The following is a 16,573-nucleotide window of genomic DNA, read 5'->3' as shown; positions in this document are numbered from 1 at the left end:
TCCAGGGGATTAATTTGAATTTGCCTGATAGCAGCTTTTGCTGCTTTGCTTTATGTGTCTTCTCCTACTACTTTAAAGTATCCTTCCGTTCTTGGTTTGACCCCTGTAAGTCAGGATTTTGTCCTTAAATTGTCAGGACTTTATAACAAGAGCCTTGTCTTCATGCTGGTTTGTTTTCTGGCAACTTAGGAAAAGCCAGTAGCATGTCCTTGCAGCTGTGCCTCCTGTGCTGCTTCCCCTTTCCATTCTGAGCCTGTATCATGACTGGCTACTTGTCTCCATCCTCATGGACAACACATGAAACTATAGAGACCAACAGGGCAGAAGTACGTTTTACAGTGTCACTTTGGCAATATGACAGAGGGAAGTAAACCCAGGTGTCCATTTCAGTACCCTCAAGGCATTTCTCACTGATATTTCATAAGTTTCACTCAGTGGCATAACTCCCAGCAATTCTTCATTCCTGAGGAAACCAGGAAGGTGAGGTCTGCAACCCAAGCATTACCTGGATGGAGATATGTGGAGCCAAAGGTGGCTCGGCCCATTAGTGGAAACATCTCTTGCTTTCAATTTCTTTTTGATTCTTATTCTAGAATACTTACACATTTCTTATTCAGGAAATCCATCTTTGATTCAAGAAAATTAAAGAAAAAAGCTATGAAGTCACTTTTAAGCTCCGCACTACATACAGACCCTGTGCATGGCTGCAATTAAGGTTCATTCAAACCAAGTAATCTGCAATTTAGCATGAAGCAGTAGAAGCCCGCTGGAAAGCAAGACCAAAAGCAGCGTGTTCTTTTGCTGGGTTCATATTGCCTACATAAAACAGAAATGTACTGTTCTGTCTCCAATTTTGTACCAGTCTGCCTTGTGGTACAGAACAAATTGTTGAGCATGACAGCTTCTTTTATAAATGCATGAAAGAGACTGACACGCTTAGCAGCACACATTTGTGAGATGCATACATACACATGCATATAGATGTTATCTCAGATCAAAATCATTAAATAAGCAGGCTTCCAAATTCTTAGCTGTCTTGGTGAAGACAGGACTGAGCACATTTTAGTTTCTTTCCTGTTTCAGACCGGGAAATTTGGGGGATGTTCTGCAGCCATGCTTGAGTTCAGATTGTTTAGTAAGCACTGTCAGCTCCTCACTTTGATATGTTAATATGACTAAGGGTTTCCCACAATCCCCTCGTGAGTGGCAGTCCTTTGCTCCGGTAGTTGTAGCAGACTGGGAAATTTCACTGTTGCCTTTGGCTTTAGCCAACTCCCCTGCCAGTCAGAGCGTGCCACCCATAAACTGCCTGTCAATCACACATCAGTGTTAAAGGGGGTTTCAGTCAGCCAGGGCGACTCGGCTTTTTGACAATGTAATTATGGCCCTTGCATCCGCAGTAGGGGCCTGAGCGGAGCTGAGAGAATTTTATTGATTGTTCAGAAGGGAAATTTATCACTGTCTCCAGCTCCATTCGTACTTTATTCCCTGAGAAACTCTCCTGACAAGCTTCAGGAGAGAAGTTTAGCATGGTGGCCTTGGCTGTTCTTGTGCCTTTGTCCTTCCCAGGGAAACTGGACTGGAGACACCAGTGGATGTTGTGTGAAGGGCAGGGACTGGGTGCAGAGGCAGCTACGTGGAGATGCTGCATCAGTAGCTGAGGACACCTACCCTTCCTTTGTGACAGCCTGACTCTGTGGTCCCCACACTCTAGTTGCCATCAATGGGAAAATTTTAAAGGTCTTTTCCATTCTGTTCCATTTTTAGCAGTCCTGTGATCCTGAGTTTGTTATTCCGTCGTGTCCCCTCAAAACAGACTGTGCCTGTTCCCATAAGAAAACCAGGACTTCTGCTGTGTATTTAGCTGAAACTTTGTCAGTGCCAGCACTGTGATGATATGGGGCATGAACATATGAACTATTCCCTCATTTTGGCTAATAACTTATAGTTCTCCAACTAGATGGAAGGTGTTATGCTTCAGGTTTAATAACATGCTACATTCACTTTGTCCAGATGATGAAAGCTGTGTGGTAAATTAAAAATAATGTGCAAAGAGTTTTGGTTTGATACTGTACCTATTTATAATCAGCAGAACTAAAACAGAGGCGTCAGTGGTCGTTTCAGTCCTCTAAAGTCACGGATAATCCTGCAAAGAATATCCCTGCACTTGCACTGGAAGCTTACTGTGGAAGATGACGTTGTAGAGGCAGTCCTGCACTTCTATCCCAGGCTTCTCTGCAACCAAAACAATCTTATACATTTTCAGGGTTAGCTCAGGAAACAAAAAAAAAGTTTGTATCAGCTGAGCCAATTATTAATTTTAATCACTTTTAATCAATAATGAAACACAAAATGTTTGTGAGCTGTGCACTACACTCCACAGAGCCTGTGTATTCCTCGAGACATCAAACATTTAATCAAATGCTTCTTGCTTTTCCCCCATTAAGCAGTGCTATGTATCTGTGCTGAGTTGGAGATTAAGAGATCATAGACAACATGAGAGAATTTGTTCTACTTTACTCACATATTAAAAAGAAAAGATTCCCAGAGATAAAAAAGAATAAATATCTGCAGCAGCGTGATTCAGGACAGGGTGCAGAGATCCACCAGGGATAAGATGTGCTTTTTTACCTCACTGAAATGTTCATCCATTCAATATGTTATTTGGTACTAACTGAAACCACTGATTTGCACATCCCTGTTAACACCGTGAGTTCAGATCCTTCTTCCCTTTCTGGGGTTACTCCCATAGACTGGTTTTCCTTAGATGCTGGTTGTTCTGTGTGGTGCTTGCAGGAGGATTTTTGCCTTCTGTGACAGCACTTTTCCTTTCAAGACCTTGACTTTAACATGATGCATTAAAGCAGATGGCTCTTGAACAGAAGGCTGAGCTGCCTTGAATCCCCTTGTGTTCACTGGGGGTAAGAAACTGCACTTAGGCACTTCCCATGGAGTAACTAATGTACAATGACTTGTTCCTTCACTTTCTTATTCACAACTATAAGATGACCATTAGATTTTAAAGACCTAGCAGATGGAGGGGAAAAAACCAGAGTGTGCTGGGTTCAGGGAAAGCTGCAGTGTCTTTCATAGCTTGCCTTATTTTGCTAACATAAATGCATCTATCACCTTTGATCCAAACTTAACTCAGTTGCTCTGTATTTTGGTGCTGATCTTAATGAGGAACACGTGGAAAAAATGGGACTGAGGGGTGGGCGCTAGTATATACATATTTAATATACTATATATAGACTATAGCTAATGTATTGGCTTGTGTTCCTTGACAGGGAGAGGTCTGTGGGTTACTACAAATGTGGAGGCTTCTGTGGGATGAAGTAGTTGCATCTTTTAAACTTTTGAATATAACACTGACATACCCCTTCCCAATTACAGAGCCCTTCCCATCCTCAGTAAGATACTCCTTGCATTCTTGAGGGTGCCATTCAAAAACATTTAGGTGGAAATGCTTTTGGTTAAAACTGTAGTTTCACAAAAGGGAACCATTCCACATGACTAGGTCACTTTCAAGGATATTTTCTACTGGAGAAAACAAAAATTATTCACTTTGTCCTCTTGTTTAGATGATTTTTTTCCCCACTGGGAGAAGGCAAAGGTGTTTAATTTTATCATTTTCCTTTCATCTGGACTTTCATGGTGTTATTTTTAGTATTATACCTGTTCCATGTCAACATTTCTACACTACTGAAATGCAATGTGTTCACAATATAAAAATCAAACCCCCTAAACCTGCAAAGTGACGTTAGTCAAAAAAGTGTAATGGTTCCAAAAGTAATTTTTTTGGTGGAATTTTAATTCTGTGGAAGGTGTTGAAGGTTTGGCCTAATTTTAAATTTGGATTAAATCATGTGTAGCTAGCGGTAGACTTGGCTTTCATTCTCCAGAACCCACTCCAGAGCACCACCCCTAATTTACATGAGAGGTGGAAGAAGTCAGAGAGTTACTGAAGCTGTGTCTACATTGGGCCTTGGATGAATGGGCCACTGAGCAGGTTAAAAGCTGATGTTAAAAAGCTGAGCTGTGACTACATCTTTGTACATTCACAGTGCTCGACCAGAAAATAACTACTAGAAAATGTTGCACGTCCTCATGTTGCAGTGGCAACCTCAGCCTAGAGCAGCATCCTGGTCCCCTGCACTGGTTGTACACATCATCAGAGTCTTTCCAAGAAGGACGTCTGCCCAGAGCCAAGCACGTGATAATGCCACAAGTGAGATGGCATATGATGGCTTTGCACATAGGGACCCATGTCAGGGGACTGAGTAGGTCCAAATTTCCTGTCTCAGTCTGCCCATTGCTTGTGCAAAGCTTGTGCCTTGTGCTGGGTTTGGTTCCACACACTGGGGACATCAGGCAAGCTATGGTTTGAGCCCATGCTCAAATTCCATCTAAAACACCCAGTACGGTCCCGAGTGCCCAGCACTGAGGCTGCTGCAGCTCGCCTGTGTAGCAGTCAAAAAGCTGATAAACTTTTGGGTGTCCTAAGGGATAATGAGCAGTTATAAATTAGAAAGGACCTCCTATTTCACCTCCAGGTGTGAATGAAAAGCTTTCTGCACTGGCTGTGGTGGGAAGTAGCAGGAAAGCTGTCTACAACTCCCCAGGAGCAGCCCACACACAGCAGTTTGTCCTTCAGGACTGTACGGGGGTGGAAAGACATCTTCCAGTTTCAGGCACAGACATTCCTGTCTATCCAAGATGCGTACTAGGGAAAAAAAACCCACCCAAATTCCTTTCATTGTGAAACAAGCTAGAAACACTTATGCAATATACCTAGGATTGGAATTAACAGGGAGCAAAAGTAAGCTGGAAACACTCAAGTCCAGAGGGCTGAGGGCTCACGGTTCAGGGGAATTTTTTAAAGACATCTGAAAATAGAGGGAAGCAGCTCTCAGTCTTCCTCATCTGATTCCCTACATTTTATGGCCAGTGACTGCACTAGTCACTGTGAGTTGAGGTAGCTGTGACTTTTTTTTTTTTTTTTAAGTCTTTATCCAATCCAAGTTCATGAAAGAAGTTTTCCAGATCCTTAATTAAGGATCTGGACCTTTAAAGGGCTATTTGACTACAGAGAGCTGCAGCAGCACAGCTGTGTGCAATCCTAACTAAGAAGGCTTTCTGGAAAAGATTTTCTATTCCTTTTAACTGAAGGAATTTTACACATTATTATTTTTACAATTTGTTTTATTAACTGAAGTAGCAGCAGCAAAAAGTCTCTGTGATAGATTTAAAAATATATTTTAAAAAACCCCAAACCCTTTTCTGAAGCACCCATTTCCAATGGCTGTATTCTCACTTGTTTGACACTTGGAAATTTTAGGAATGGCCAAGGTAAGTTTGAGTTGGCAGTGCAATTTGGATAGGGACAAGAGAATAATAAGGGATTATGACAGTGGAGTGGAAGCTGGATTCCTTATGTGGTCTGACACCTGAAACGCTGCAGTAAATTGTGTTGTGTTTTATTATTGGAGACTCACTAGTGGTGGTTTCTCCCCTCCCCTCCCCTCCCCTCCCCTCCCCTCCCCTCCCCTCCCCTCCCCTCCCCTCCCCTTTTTTCTTCCCTTTTCTTTTCCCTTTTTAAAATTAGTATAGCTATAATTCATTGTATTACATTTATAAGTCTATCTCTTGCAAAATTATTTTCTTTTTTTTTGGAAATGTAAACTGCTTGTTTCTTTTCACTTTGTGCAAGGGAATTGAAAGATCTTATTCTCATTTACTGTAAAGATTTACAACGTCCCTGCAACAGATTGACAGATTGTCTGCAGCATAACTTGTATAGTCACCATAAGTAGATTGTGTGTCTGAGCCCTTCAGTTCTTGTAAATTCCTTTTGTGGTATAAAGGGATCTCATTACTTCAACTTTAAAGCACCAATAAACTGTCAAAAGGTGTAAAAGAGCTTTATAGTTTGTCAACAGTGCAAACAAACTTTATGTTCGTAACCTGAGTTAATTAATTTGTGGTAAATAGGAGTGAAGATGAGATGCAGCAGGATCCTGGCCCTGTGTACTTAGAGCAGAAGGGTTCAAAGCCTGATGTCCCATGCCAGAAAACAAAGTTTTTTTGAAAAATATTAAACACATTTGTGAGAAAGACCAACATTCCCATGTCAGGCTTAGGGCTGGAACCAGTCCTCCTAAAATCCATTTAAGGAGTCTAGTTTCTACCAGCACGCCCATGCCTACCCCAGGATCTGCAGCTCTGCCTGCCTTGGGATGTGTCTCACACTGGCTGCTGGCAGGCTTAGTTAGGAGGTTCCCTGCGTTTCTAAAGTCAGGTGACAACACGTACTCCAAAACGTCTTTTTTTCAGGTCAGGGGCATCTGTTTTCAATCTAACCAGCATGCCATCTAGTCACATAAAATCATAGGCCTGGACCATTCCATAGATTTAAATTAGCATTAATCTAACTGAGTAGAAATGTGTGAAAGACAAAAAGTTCCTTTCAGAGCAAACTGGTGGCTAGGGAAATCATTAGGCAGTGAGATCTGGGGTTTCAAGCACCTTCTGGTTGCCACTGGAGTAAGAAGCACGAACGTGTTGTTAACGGTTGCACTTGATCTTTTCTGATCTAAATGCTTCTGTGCTTCTGTGTCTGTGGATGCAGATTGCAAGAGGATCAGACACAGAAGAATGACTGTGACAAATATACTCAGCAGAAAGACTGTTGTATCTTGAAGCAGCATCTTCTGGAAATAAAGTTGTAAGATTATGGCTAATAACTCTGAAAATGCTGGAAAAAACAACAGCACCATAGGACAGCCTTATGCAAGAAGCTGAATTGAGAATGAGAAACCTGAAAGACTCTTCCTAAATGTGCTGTCATTGGATCGATGTGTTGTAGATGTGCAAGAGGCTGGTGATCACAGATGCTTAGAAGAGATGGGCATACATTTTGTTCAAATACAGACTGACCCCAAGACAGCCTTTGTGTTGGGAAGAGAGTTGGAGACAAACAGGAGAAATAGAGGTGCAAAGTAAGAAACTTACGGGGAGAAATATGAAGGTGTATGTAACTAGGTGACTGAAGATCAGTCTTGGAACACCACAACCAAGGTACAGCTTGGCTAGAAGAAAGAAGAGGTATCAGCAGCCTTGACTGAAGTAAAAGAAGTACAAGTCAGCAGTCCAAAGAAACATTCTCAGAAGGAGAATGGTAGACAGAAAAAGTACAGATTGAGGGAAGACTTAGAAGAAGGCAGACCATGATGCAGCAGAACCTGACAGGAAGACCTGGAAGCATAAAAAGAGAGATGCAGGATGAACCCATGGATGGAAGAAATGAGAACGTGGGCAAAGCAGGCTGAAAAAACTCATTCTGCCTAAGGCTGTCTGCTCAAGCCATGTGCCTTCACAAATCAACTGGAGAATGGGTTGATCCATCAGTTTTCTCTGCCCATGCTCCATACATTCCTGAAGCTATGTGAGGAAGAGATGTAGTAGTCTGGGAGGTGTGACATCAGATTGAGAAAGGAGCAAAGGAACAAGTTTGAAGGGATGGCAGGAGAAAGGGCAAGGCTATGATAGTTATGTGACTGGAATCACCTTCTGGGACAGACCAGGAGAGGTGAAGGACAGGAGCTATAAGAAGCTGAAGAAAAAGCATCAGGGGATCAATGGGAAGAGAGGGGGGCAGATAGTGGCTGTTGGAGACTGAAAAAAAGCTGGAAATTAATGGATCACTCTCAGTTCAATGGAGAGTTGTTGTCTGGAAAGTTATTCCTTGGAGGATGGGGGATTGGTAACACAAGGTAACTACGATATCAACACCTCATCGTGTCCTGGCAGAGAGCTGGAGGTGACTCAGGAGGCTATGACCTTGTCTTTTGGTTTTGATCTGCTTCTTGGACCAGGGTAAACTAGCCGCTTTTCAGTTTATCTGTTGGAACTGACTCAGTTTCCCTTGTGCGTTCCAACAGTACCAGGCATTTGGGTAGATGCAGTTCAGCCACCTGCCTCTGGAGCTAATATCTGAACGATGAGCAGTAACTGAAAATGCAAACAAGAGTCTAAGTGTTGTTTTTCAGATGTGTTAGATTATTCCTAGCTGGAATAGTAGGCTTCAGTTTTGAGAAACTGGCCTGGCTCAGAGGAAACTTACTTCCCAGCTTTATCCCAGATACTCATGTAACCCCAAAGAAGCCACTTAACCCTTCTTCATCTCCTCCACACCTTTCTTTGTGTACAACAAGATTAATAACTTTTATCTTGTGGAGGCCTCAGCCATGTTTGCATGGAGTGAAGCACCATGCAGGCAGGCTCCTCAGGTCAGTGAATGCTGTGGTGGGACTTGTCTATATCCAGTGTAGAGGCTCCCATTAGATCTGGTCCTAGCTATCTACACGTGTGGAATATCTAGCATGGTGGGCCTTACTTCAATACAAATAATAGATTACAAACTATGCATCTCCTTTGGTGATCAGTGTCAATCCAAGTTTCTCTTCTGATGGAAGCTGGAAGACATTTTAAGGCAGTGGGCAAGGGGTGATTTTTTTTCATAAATGTACAAGGAATAGGTAAAATGAACCCTTCAACACTTCATAACTGTCTGGTCTGACACAGGGAAGCTTTAAAGGAGATGTTTTGTCTGAAGCAAAATTTTGCACTGGGATGAGGGTAATATCTGGAGTAGCCTTTCTCAGCTGAGATCTATACCACTGCTTTTTTTTGTCTCTCACTCTCTCCCTTGCTGCTCTGGAGGGCTCAGGCTGGCAGAAAAGTGGGACATGTGCTTAGGGTTATAATCGGGAGGAGGGAATCAGTGGCCAGGGCAGCACAGGTCTGCGCGTTCCTTCACACTCAAGGAAACTTGTAGATTTGTGGGGACAGCCACTAGCAAGGGCAGTTCGGGTTTCCAAGGCTCCTTGGCCACTGAAGTGCTTCTGAGTCAACTTCGGGGCCATCCAATCCCCTTGCTTGAATGAGCAGACAACTCTCCTGTGCCTGTAGCGGGACAGAGAAACTCCTCCAGAGGGTGATGCAGAGTGTGTACGCTCCCCAGGAGGCTATTTTCCCTGTTGACTATAGGACATGACTCCTAATTAATTAGCTTACAGCTACCTCTCCCTGCCCTGTAGTATTTTTTTTCAAACTCTTCTATTCGAGTGTTTCCAATTGTAGCGGCTTCTGCTTTCACAGCTGGGTCATCTTAAATCTTAAAACCAGCCAGCTTAAATTTTCAACACCTGTTGAGGCACCCAATGTGCACCTGGAAGAGGAGATGATATTCGTGTCTTTTGTGGTTGAAGTATTGTAAAAAATGGCCTGATTTATCTAAACCTACAAGACACAGCACAATCCACACCGTGCTTACTGTAGACAGACTTTCTTGTCACCCTGGAGATAAGTATGTCCTGACATACCTTGCTGAGTTTACTAGTTTTGGTGTGATTCTGAGACATTTCTGTAAAGGTCAAATTCTCATCTCCGGTTGAACTACTTAGGAGTAGGTGAAATCAGTGAAGTCATATAGCATCTGATGTAGATTTATAAAATGTTTTGTGATAAAGGCTGTAAGAATTGAAATTTATATTGTGTTTCCAATTCTCTACTTGACATATCAAAGACAGTAGCATTGTACACACCAGAATTGCCTTGTTATTAATAATTTTGCCAGGTCAGTACAAGACTGCATCCTCACATCATGCTTCCTACAGGAATCACAAGCCAGGGTCCTGGTGCCAAGATGTCCCTTATGCTACAGTTTGTGATTAATTCACTTTGGAATTTGCTTTCAAGCCCCTTTGCATTTCTAGGCTGCCATTTGGTAACATGGTTCAGCTCTGCTCAGTATTGAAGGGTGTTTCTGTCAAGTCATTTAGTAAAATGTTCAATTCCTGCTTTGCCTGCAATAGCATTTAGAGACTAAAGGTTCTGTCCTGTCCCTTTAACATGAAGGCACTTCTGCTTTAGATCTCAAGATGTGGTCTTTTTTCCAATCCGAGCTTAGTTAATTATTAAAAATGAGTTCAATAATTAAGGAGTTATACAGATTCATCTATTTTTCAACACTTCTGAGCGTTTCTGCTTGCAGTACTTTTTTAGGAAAGAAATAATTTAAATATACCACAGCTGTTGATCTTTTAAACCTTCTGCTTTCAAACAAGTAATTTATTTACCTGTTGCACAGCCCAGTCCCAATCACTGAAGGTTATTTTATGAACCCTGCATGTTTTATCTGAAATAAAGCTTGTTTTCAAAGGGAAACAAGAAAGAGAGCTCTGACTTTCCAAAGGGTGGTCCTGCAGACAGATGGCAGACAGGGTTCTTTGTTCCAGGCAATCTCCTTTAGATATTCATGATACTGTAGCAAGTGCATTGGTTCTTTGAAGAAGAAAAACTGGAGAAGACCTCTGGGAAATGAAGGTTGTCTCCCAGCTGGAGACCATTCCCTCCTGAGATGTTCACCAGCACATTCCACCTCCCCATTTAAAAGCTGGGTATAGGAGTACCTCTGAAAAGTGGTGTGTCCTATCCAGTCAGCCCACCTGGTAGGCGAGCAGAGGCCTGGAAACTTCTTCAAGAAGAATTCGATTTGGCTGTCTGTTAGCTGTTTGGCTGTTCAGTTACCTGAGCGTTAGCATAGAGAACCATTCCAGGCACCCTGACTGGTGTCCAATGTATCTATGTGGGGCTGGCAGATGGATGCGGGACTTAACATCAGACCAGTGTCTTTCTGGAACAGCAGCTAGATGCCAACTGTACATCCAAAATGACACGCTTAGGCACCTGAAACCAAGCCACAGTCTCCAAAGTCAGCTGCAGACAACAGTGGTGACAGTGACTTAGGGGCTTGGTAGGTGTTGTGCTCTTTGTCAAGCTATCCTCATTTAAACCTCTTTGACACTGAAACTGGAGAACGTGGGGGTTGTGTGTTTTCCTACCATTAGAACTATGTGAGATACAGGTCACAATGTTATACTTACTTTAAAAAAAAAAAAAGTTAAATTTTAGGTTTACCACCTGTAAATTTTTTCTAGAAAGGGGAATGGGTGATTTTAAACAGCAGTGGATGATGAATGCTCTAGAAAGAGTGCAGTTCATTTCTGTGTGGGTATATGATGGGTTCCCATCAAACCATAGGGCAGGAATGTGTTAGAGTTACAGCTACAGCAAAGAAACCTCATTTATGGTTCCTCCTTGGTGAATTGACCAGGAAAGCATCACTGACCAAATCTTGTGTGTCTCTTGTGCTGCTTAGAGCAGAATATGACCTGCAGATTTTGTTGAATGTGGGGATATAAATGGGAAGCAAGGAAAGCAGAATCTGCTAGACTTCTACCCTTGCTCTCCGCTTCCCCCCCCCCCCCCCCCCCCCCCCCCCCCCCCCGCCATGAAAATATTCTAAAAGTATTGGAAACTGGAAGTTGATCTTACCTAAATTATCAGGAAGGTAAAACTGTGGAATGGGAGACAGAGAGGGAGTCTGAGAGAGCACAGTAAGAAGTCAAAAAAGAAAAAGGAAAAAAAAAGAAAAAAAGTGGGGGGAGAGGGATGTTTGGATACCTTGAATACTCTTTGTTTAGAAGAAAAAAAATGCTTGGGAAGATTTTCCTTAAAAATTTTTATTTCTGACATCGCAAGTGCCTGAAACAAGCCTTTTCCATTAGAACATATTCTGCATGCAGAATGATGGTTTGCACCTCTTAATGACAGGAGTTGCCCAGCAGTGTTGCTGTAGTATGTGTGTGACAGATGTACACAACAGGAGTCAGTGGTGTGTCTGGCCACAGATGCATGCAAACACACATTAACACACGCACACAAATCAGTATTATAAACAAAACGTCCAGAGCTGGAGAAAAATGGTATGCTGCTCAACGTGCAGATGGCTGCTGTCAGTCGTTTGCTTTTATGTGAGTCCTAAAAATTCACGAGGATCACTCAGTGAAAGAAGGTAAATGAATAAAGATGATGAAATTGCTGCTAGTAGAAGAACGCATGTAGGCTGATATCGAGTGTTTTTTTAAGCTGGCTGAAGCTGTGTGAAGGATGAGGTCTCACAGGGAAAGTCTTTCATGTCTGTGCTGATGAATGGCGCGAGGTGGGCTTTGGCTAAGTCTGCATTAGAAAACAGCATGGCCCAGTAGAAGTAGGTCTGTAGAGAGAATGACGTAGGTGCTGAGGATGCAGGGTCCACACTGTATGTGTTTTGGGGCTACGATAGAGTCATTCTAGTCTGGTTCCATCAGCATCCAAAGTGTATTATATGTTCTACTCGATTACAACTTCTGCATTAGTTTCATCTGAAGGAAATCCATTTGATGCACTCCAAAACAGTTCTATGACATGACTGAAGCACATTAAGTGAAGGATGTCTGAAAGGTTTCCTTAACTGTAAGCTGAGAAATTCCAAGGTTGATTTAAAAAAAAAAAAGAAAAGATCATAAGCCAGAAGTATGTTGGTTAGGTTTAGATGCCCATCATTGACACACAGAGCAGGTGTTCAAATATACTTTAAGATGACAGAATAAAAGACTTGGTTCTTCCTTCCCTCATTCTGCTGTAAATTTTTTGACTTGGAGGTGCTACTCCGTATTTCTATCTTCATTAAGGAAAGAACTGGGACAGTGGAGTGTAACCAATGAGAAAGTGAAACAGGATATGGAGAGGAAGAAACTTGCTTAAAATAATTTGAAAATGATTTATTTGATGCAACCTCTACCCTTGGTGATTTCAGGTGTTATTTCTTTTCTATAGTACCATCAGGGAGGACAGTAACTTGCTGTGGGCTAAAGGTAAATTATGATCTATTGCAAAGGAGGGAAGGAAAAATATACTAAAGGTGGGGGGGTGAGGCACATACTATCCCCTGATGCTGTTCAATGTGTTGGATCTCACTGGGCCAATCTGTTCTAAAGCCTGCTAGGGAAAAAGAAATGTCAAGAGTTAGAGCAAACGTGATGAAGTGAAGAAGGGAGGGTGAAATGGCAAGATGTTTCATTGCTGGGCCTTGTTATATACAGACTTGGTAGTGTGTCCACTGAAGAGGAGGGAATTTGGGAAACGGCAGTTGCCACCTTGGTATTGCCTTCCAGTGGTGGCCCAAGGTTGCTGATGGAGGGGGCTCTTCATCTTGCTTTGCCTAACCTATATATCATCCCCATCCCCAGGGATATTACATGACCTTCACCTCACCTTCACCTTAAAGTTGAAAATTTGTTTTCAGGTTTAAGCAGACTAAGGCCTCACTAAGAATATGTTTCAACCGTGTTTTCTGAAGTTGAAGTTTTCAGAGAAGATGTCCCCAAATATACAACATTAAAAATACTACATGATGTTATTTCTGCTTTTGATGAAAAAGGCTGAAGCAAGTTCTTTCCATAGAACTTTCTTTTAAAAAAAGAAAAATATTGAATTTTTGATATTTTTATTTTTTCTTAATTTTTAAAAGAGAGCTAATGTTGAAAAAAATGAAAATGAGTGAGTTTTTTTAACACCCTCACAAATGATTTTTTACAATAATGCATTGACCAAGATTTGATAAAAATGACAACATATTTTTTGTGGATGAGAATTCACTTTTCAACAACTTTCCATTTTTTCAAAAAGAAAAATTACTTTTTTGAAAAGCCTTTATTTAAAAAGACAGGAAGTAGAACAACTTTTGTGTTGGTTGTTGCCACACACTTCCCTGGGACCTCCAGGTTTTGTTCTCCTCTACCTAGCTGTCCCTGATGGAGACTTTTTCAGGAACATCACCCATGGGGGACGCTTTTTACCTGCAGAGTATTCCTGGCTCTGGAACCAGCTTGAGATACATTTCTATGTATCTCTAGAATCCTGTTTCCGTCATCACATAATCTTATGCTGACTCAGCCAGATGTCCAGTGTCCACCATACTTGTCAAGTGGTAAAAAGAACCATCAACTTTTTTTTTTTTTTATTGATCATTTTTTGTCAACTGTTTGAAAGCAGGCTGGTTGCATGCTAGCCATTTTAGTCTTGCATTTGATTTTGCAGCCCATTGGTTGTGTTGCATGACCAGGTAAACCACTTAGCCCAAGATGTAAAAAAAATGACCCCTCAGTTTGTCTCTGCTGGAGACAGTGTCAGAACAACCTTATGTTGCTAGCTGAGCAATCTGTAGTCACTCTTAAAAGGTTTTGGAAGTGGCGATATTTGTCTTCACATAAGTCACTGAAATGTTACTAACAGGAACATATGTTTTTGTGAATGCAAGTTACTTGTAGACCTAGATTCACTGTATGTCATTTTGGATACATGACTGGGGAAGCTGGTAATTCAGAGTGCTTTTTGCACACAGAGAAGGATGATGGCCACTGCAGAGAATGCTTTTCTCCATTGGTTATGACAGGTGGTTAAGAAGAGGGTGTTTCTCACATAGGGAAGTCAGTTTGGAGGAACGAACCTCAGCTCCTACTGCTTGTTGAGCAAACTTCTTTCCAGCATGTTTTTTTTCCAGCTTTTTGGGACCAATAAGGACAAAATATATGAAAATGCCATGTTGTTTGGAAAGCACTGCATTTCTGATCCAAGCAGAAATCCTCCTTCATAGCATTAGTCCTGTATCTCCTACACAGCATCAGAAATAAATGAATGACTGGCATGATCCAAGTGAGGCAGGGTTTTCTAAACATGCTGCTTGTTTTTTCAAGTGGATTGACTTGCTTTTACTTTTCTTTTTTTCTTTCTTTTCTCTTTCTTCTTTTTTTCTTTTTTTTTTCTTTTTTCTTTTTTCCTTTTCCTTTTTTCTTTTTTTTTTTCCCTTTCCTTTTTTTTTTTCCTTTTTTTCTTTTTTTTCTTTCAGGCTGGATGCCCAAAGTAGCTTTCACACGCTTGAAATCATCAGCTCATGCTGATGACACACGATTAGTGCTCCAGGAACCTGTTGACTGGCAACCTGGTGATGAAATTGTGGTGGGACGGACCAGCCTTGGAGATGCACAGCAGCAAGAAGAAATGGCTATTATTGAGTCTGTGAACGACACGGAGCTGTACCTTAGATCACCGCTCAGGTATCCTTTCAAGGGCCAAAGGGATTTCTATAGCAGAGAGCTAAACCAGGGGAAAATTTGGTCAAAGTGAGGATTTGCTGTTTCCTGCAGGACACAATAACTATATAAATCACTTTAACAAAGGTGGTTAGAGATATTTCAGTTCCTCACTCCCCCTAAAGCTAGTGGACATCCAACCCTGAATGTTTCTGACTGTGTTTAAATCCTGTATCATAACCATGAACTCAGAAAACCTTTGAAGAAGAAAACACTGATGGCCAGTACAATCCAGTCGCCTCAGCATAGGGTTGACAAAGAAATGTCTTGCACAGTTCATTTCTTGAGAAAGTGCATTTTTTTTCACAAAAAGTGTCTGACTTCTGTAAAAAAAAGATAAAAATCTTCCCTTCTTGTCTGATTTACTTAAAATGATTAACACCACACTCAAAGTGAATTATTTCAGTTTGGAAATACTGCTTCCATGTTTCCAGTGAGTGGTAGTTTCACTGCATTTGTTCCCTTCGTCTTCTGTGCATGGAGATCTCAGACAAACAGCCCCAGTGTTGAAACTTGTTATCTGTTTGGGAGGCAACCAACCTCTAGTGCTCAGGAAGATTAATGGTATCATTTTCAGGCATATCTGGGGCTTTAAGAAAGAAAGTACTGATGGTTTTCACCCAAATATGTTTTGAGAAGAAAATTCAAAGGCTGAAATAGTTTGTTATAAACATGGTCAGGAAAAGTTCTGAGCTTGAGAGACAAAAAAGACATCAAAAGATATCTGTTCCCAGACATCAGCCAAGGAAAAATGTATCTAGCCCATATACACAGACACATTGGATGTGCCACTGTTCATAGTGAGAAGAGGGCTGAAACCAGCTCTGAATTTGGGTGGCTGCAGTCATCAGCTTAAGGTAAACATCACTGTTTACAACTTGCCATCGGGCAGGTGCAGATACTTTCGTTCCTTTTTTGTGTTTTTCCTTAGGTACTCCCACGGTGCTGGAGAGGAGTGGGTGAATGGCCAAGGTCTGCGTTTGAGTGCTGTGGTGGCACTGATTAGCCGAAGGGTTGCTGTTCAAGGAAATGCCACGATGGAGAGGATGTCACACCTCAGACAGTGTGTAAAAGCAGGTGTTGCAAGAGGTGAGGAGGTCTTTTCTCACAGGAATGTAGTGAGGAGGAAAATTGCTCTATTAAAATCACATTTTAGTATCGTGTATCGGAACTTTTCCTTAATAGGATAACTTTGAGACATATCAATGCCAGGGAAGCGAGTCTATCTTTCCAAACATTGTTTGACATTGAAGTGTGAAGTCTTGGGAGCTGAACTGCATTTTATTGTAATATCTCAGATGTATTATTTTCACATTGTTGTTTCAAGCCATCTTGGGAAAGACCCTTTAGTTTTGCCTGAGCCTAAGGGTGTAGAAAAGAAAGTATTTTCTGAAAACATGTTTCAGTGTACATAATATATTAAATTTTTAATTGTGTTTACTATTTAGTCATTTTAAGAAGAAGGAAAAACAAAACAGCCTAATGTTGTACTCTTTATTGTAAAATATTGAGATGCTTAGTGTTTAGGGATACCGAGA

The 16,573-nt window shown here is 41.5% G+C and overlaps 1 protein-coding gene across 2 annotated transcripts in view; it reads left to right on the top strand.

Annotated features, from left to right (window-relative positions):
- PKHD1 (PKHD1 ciliary IPT domain containing fibrocystin/polyductin) overlaps positions 1 to 16,573 on the top strand; it is a 279,722-nt gene that overhangs the window by 108,099 nt on the left and 155,050 nt on the right. For both annotated transcript variants that reach the window (XM_027789196.2, XM_027789199.2), the window contains exons 39-40: positions 14,792 to 14,999; positions 15,967 to 16,124. In XM_027789196.2, coding sequence (XP_027644997.2) covers positions 14,792 to 14,999; positions 15,967 to 16,124 — 366 coding nt within the window. The remainder of the gene's footprint in view (positions 1 to 14,791; positions 15,000 to 15,966; positions 16,125 to 16,573) is intronic.

The sequence above is a fragment of the Falco peregrinus genome, chromosome 7, assembly GCF_023634155.1.
Source record: "Falco peregrinus isolate bFalPer1 chromosome 7, bFalPer1.pri, whole genome shotgun sequence".
Lineage (NCBI taxonomy): Eukaryota > Metazoa > Chordata > Aves > Falconiformes > Falconidae > Falco > Falco peregrinus.
This window is presented reverse-complemented; position numbering and strand designations above follow the sequence as displayed.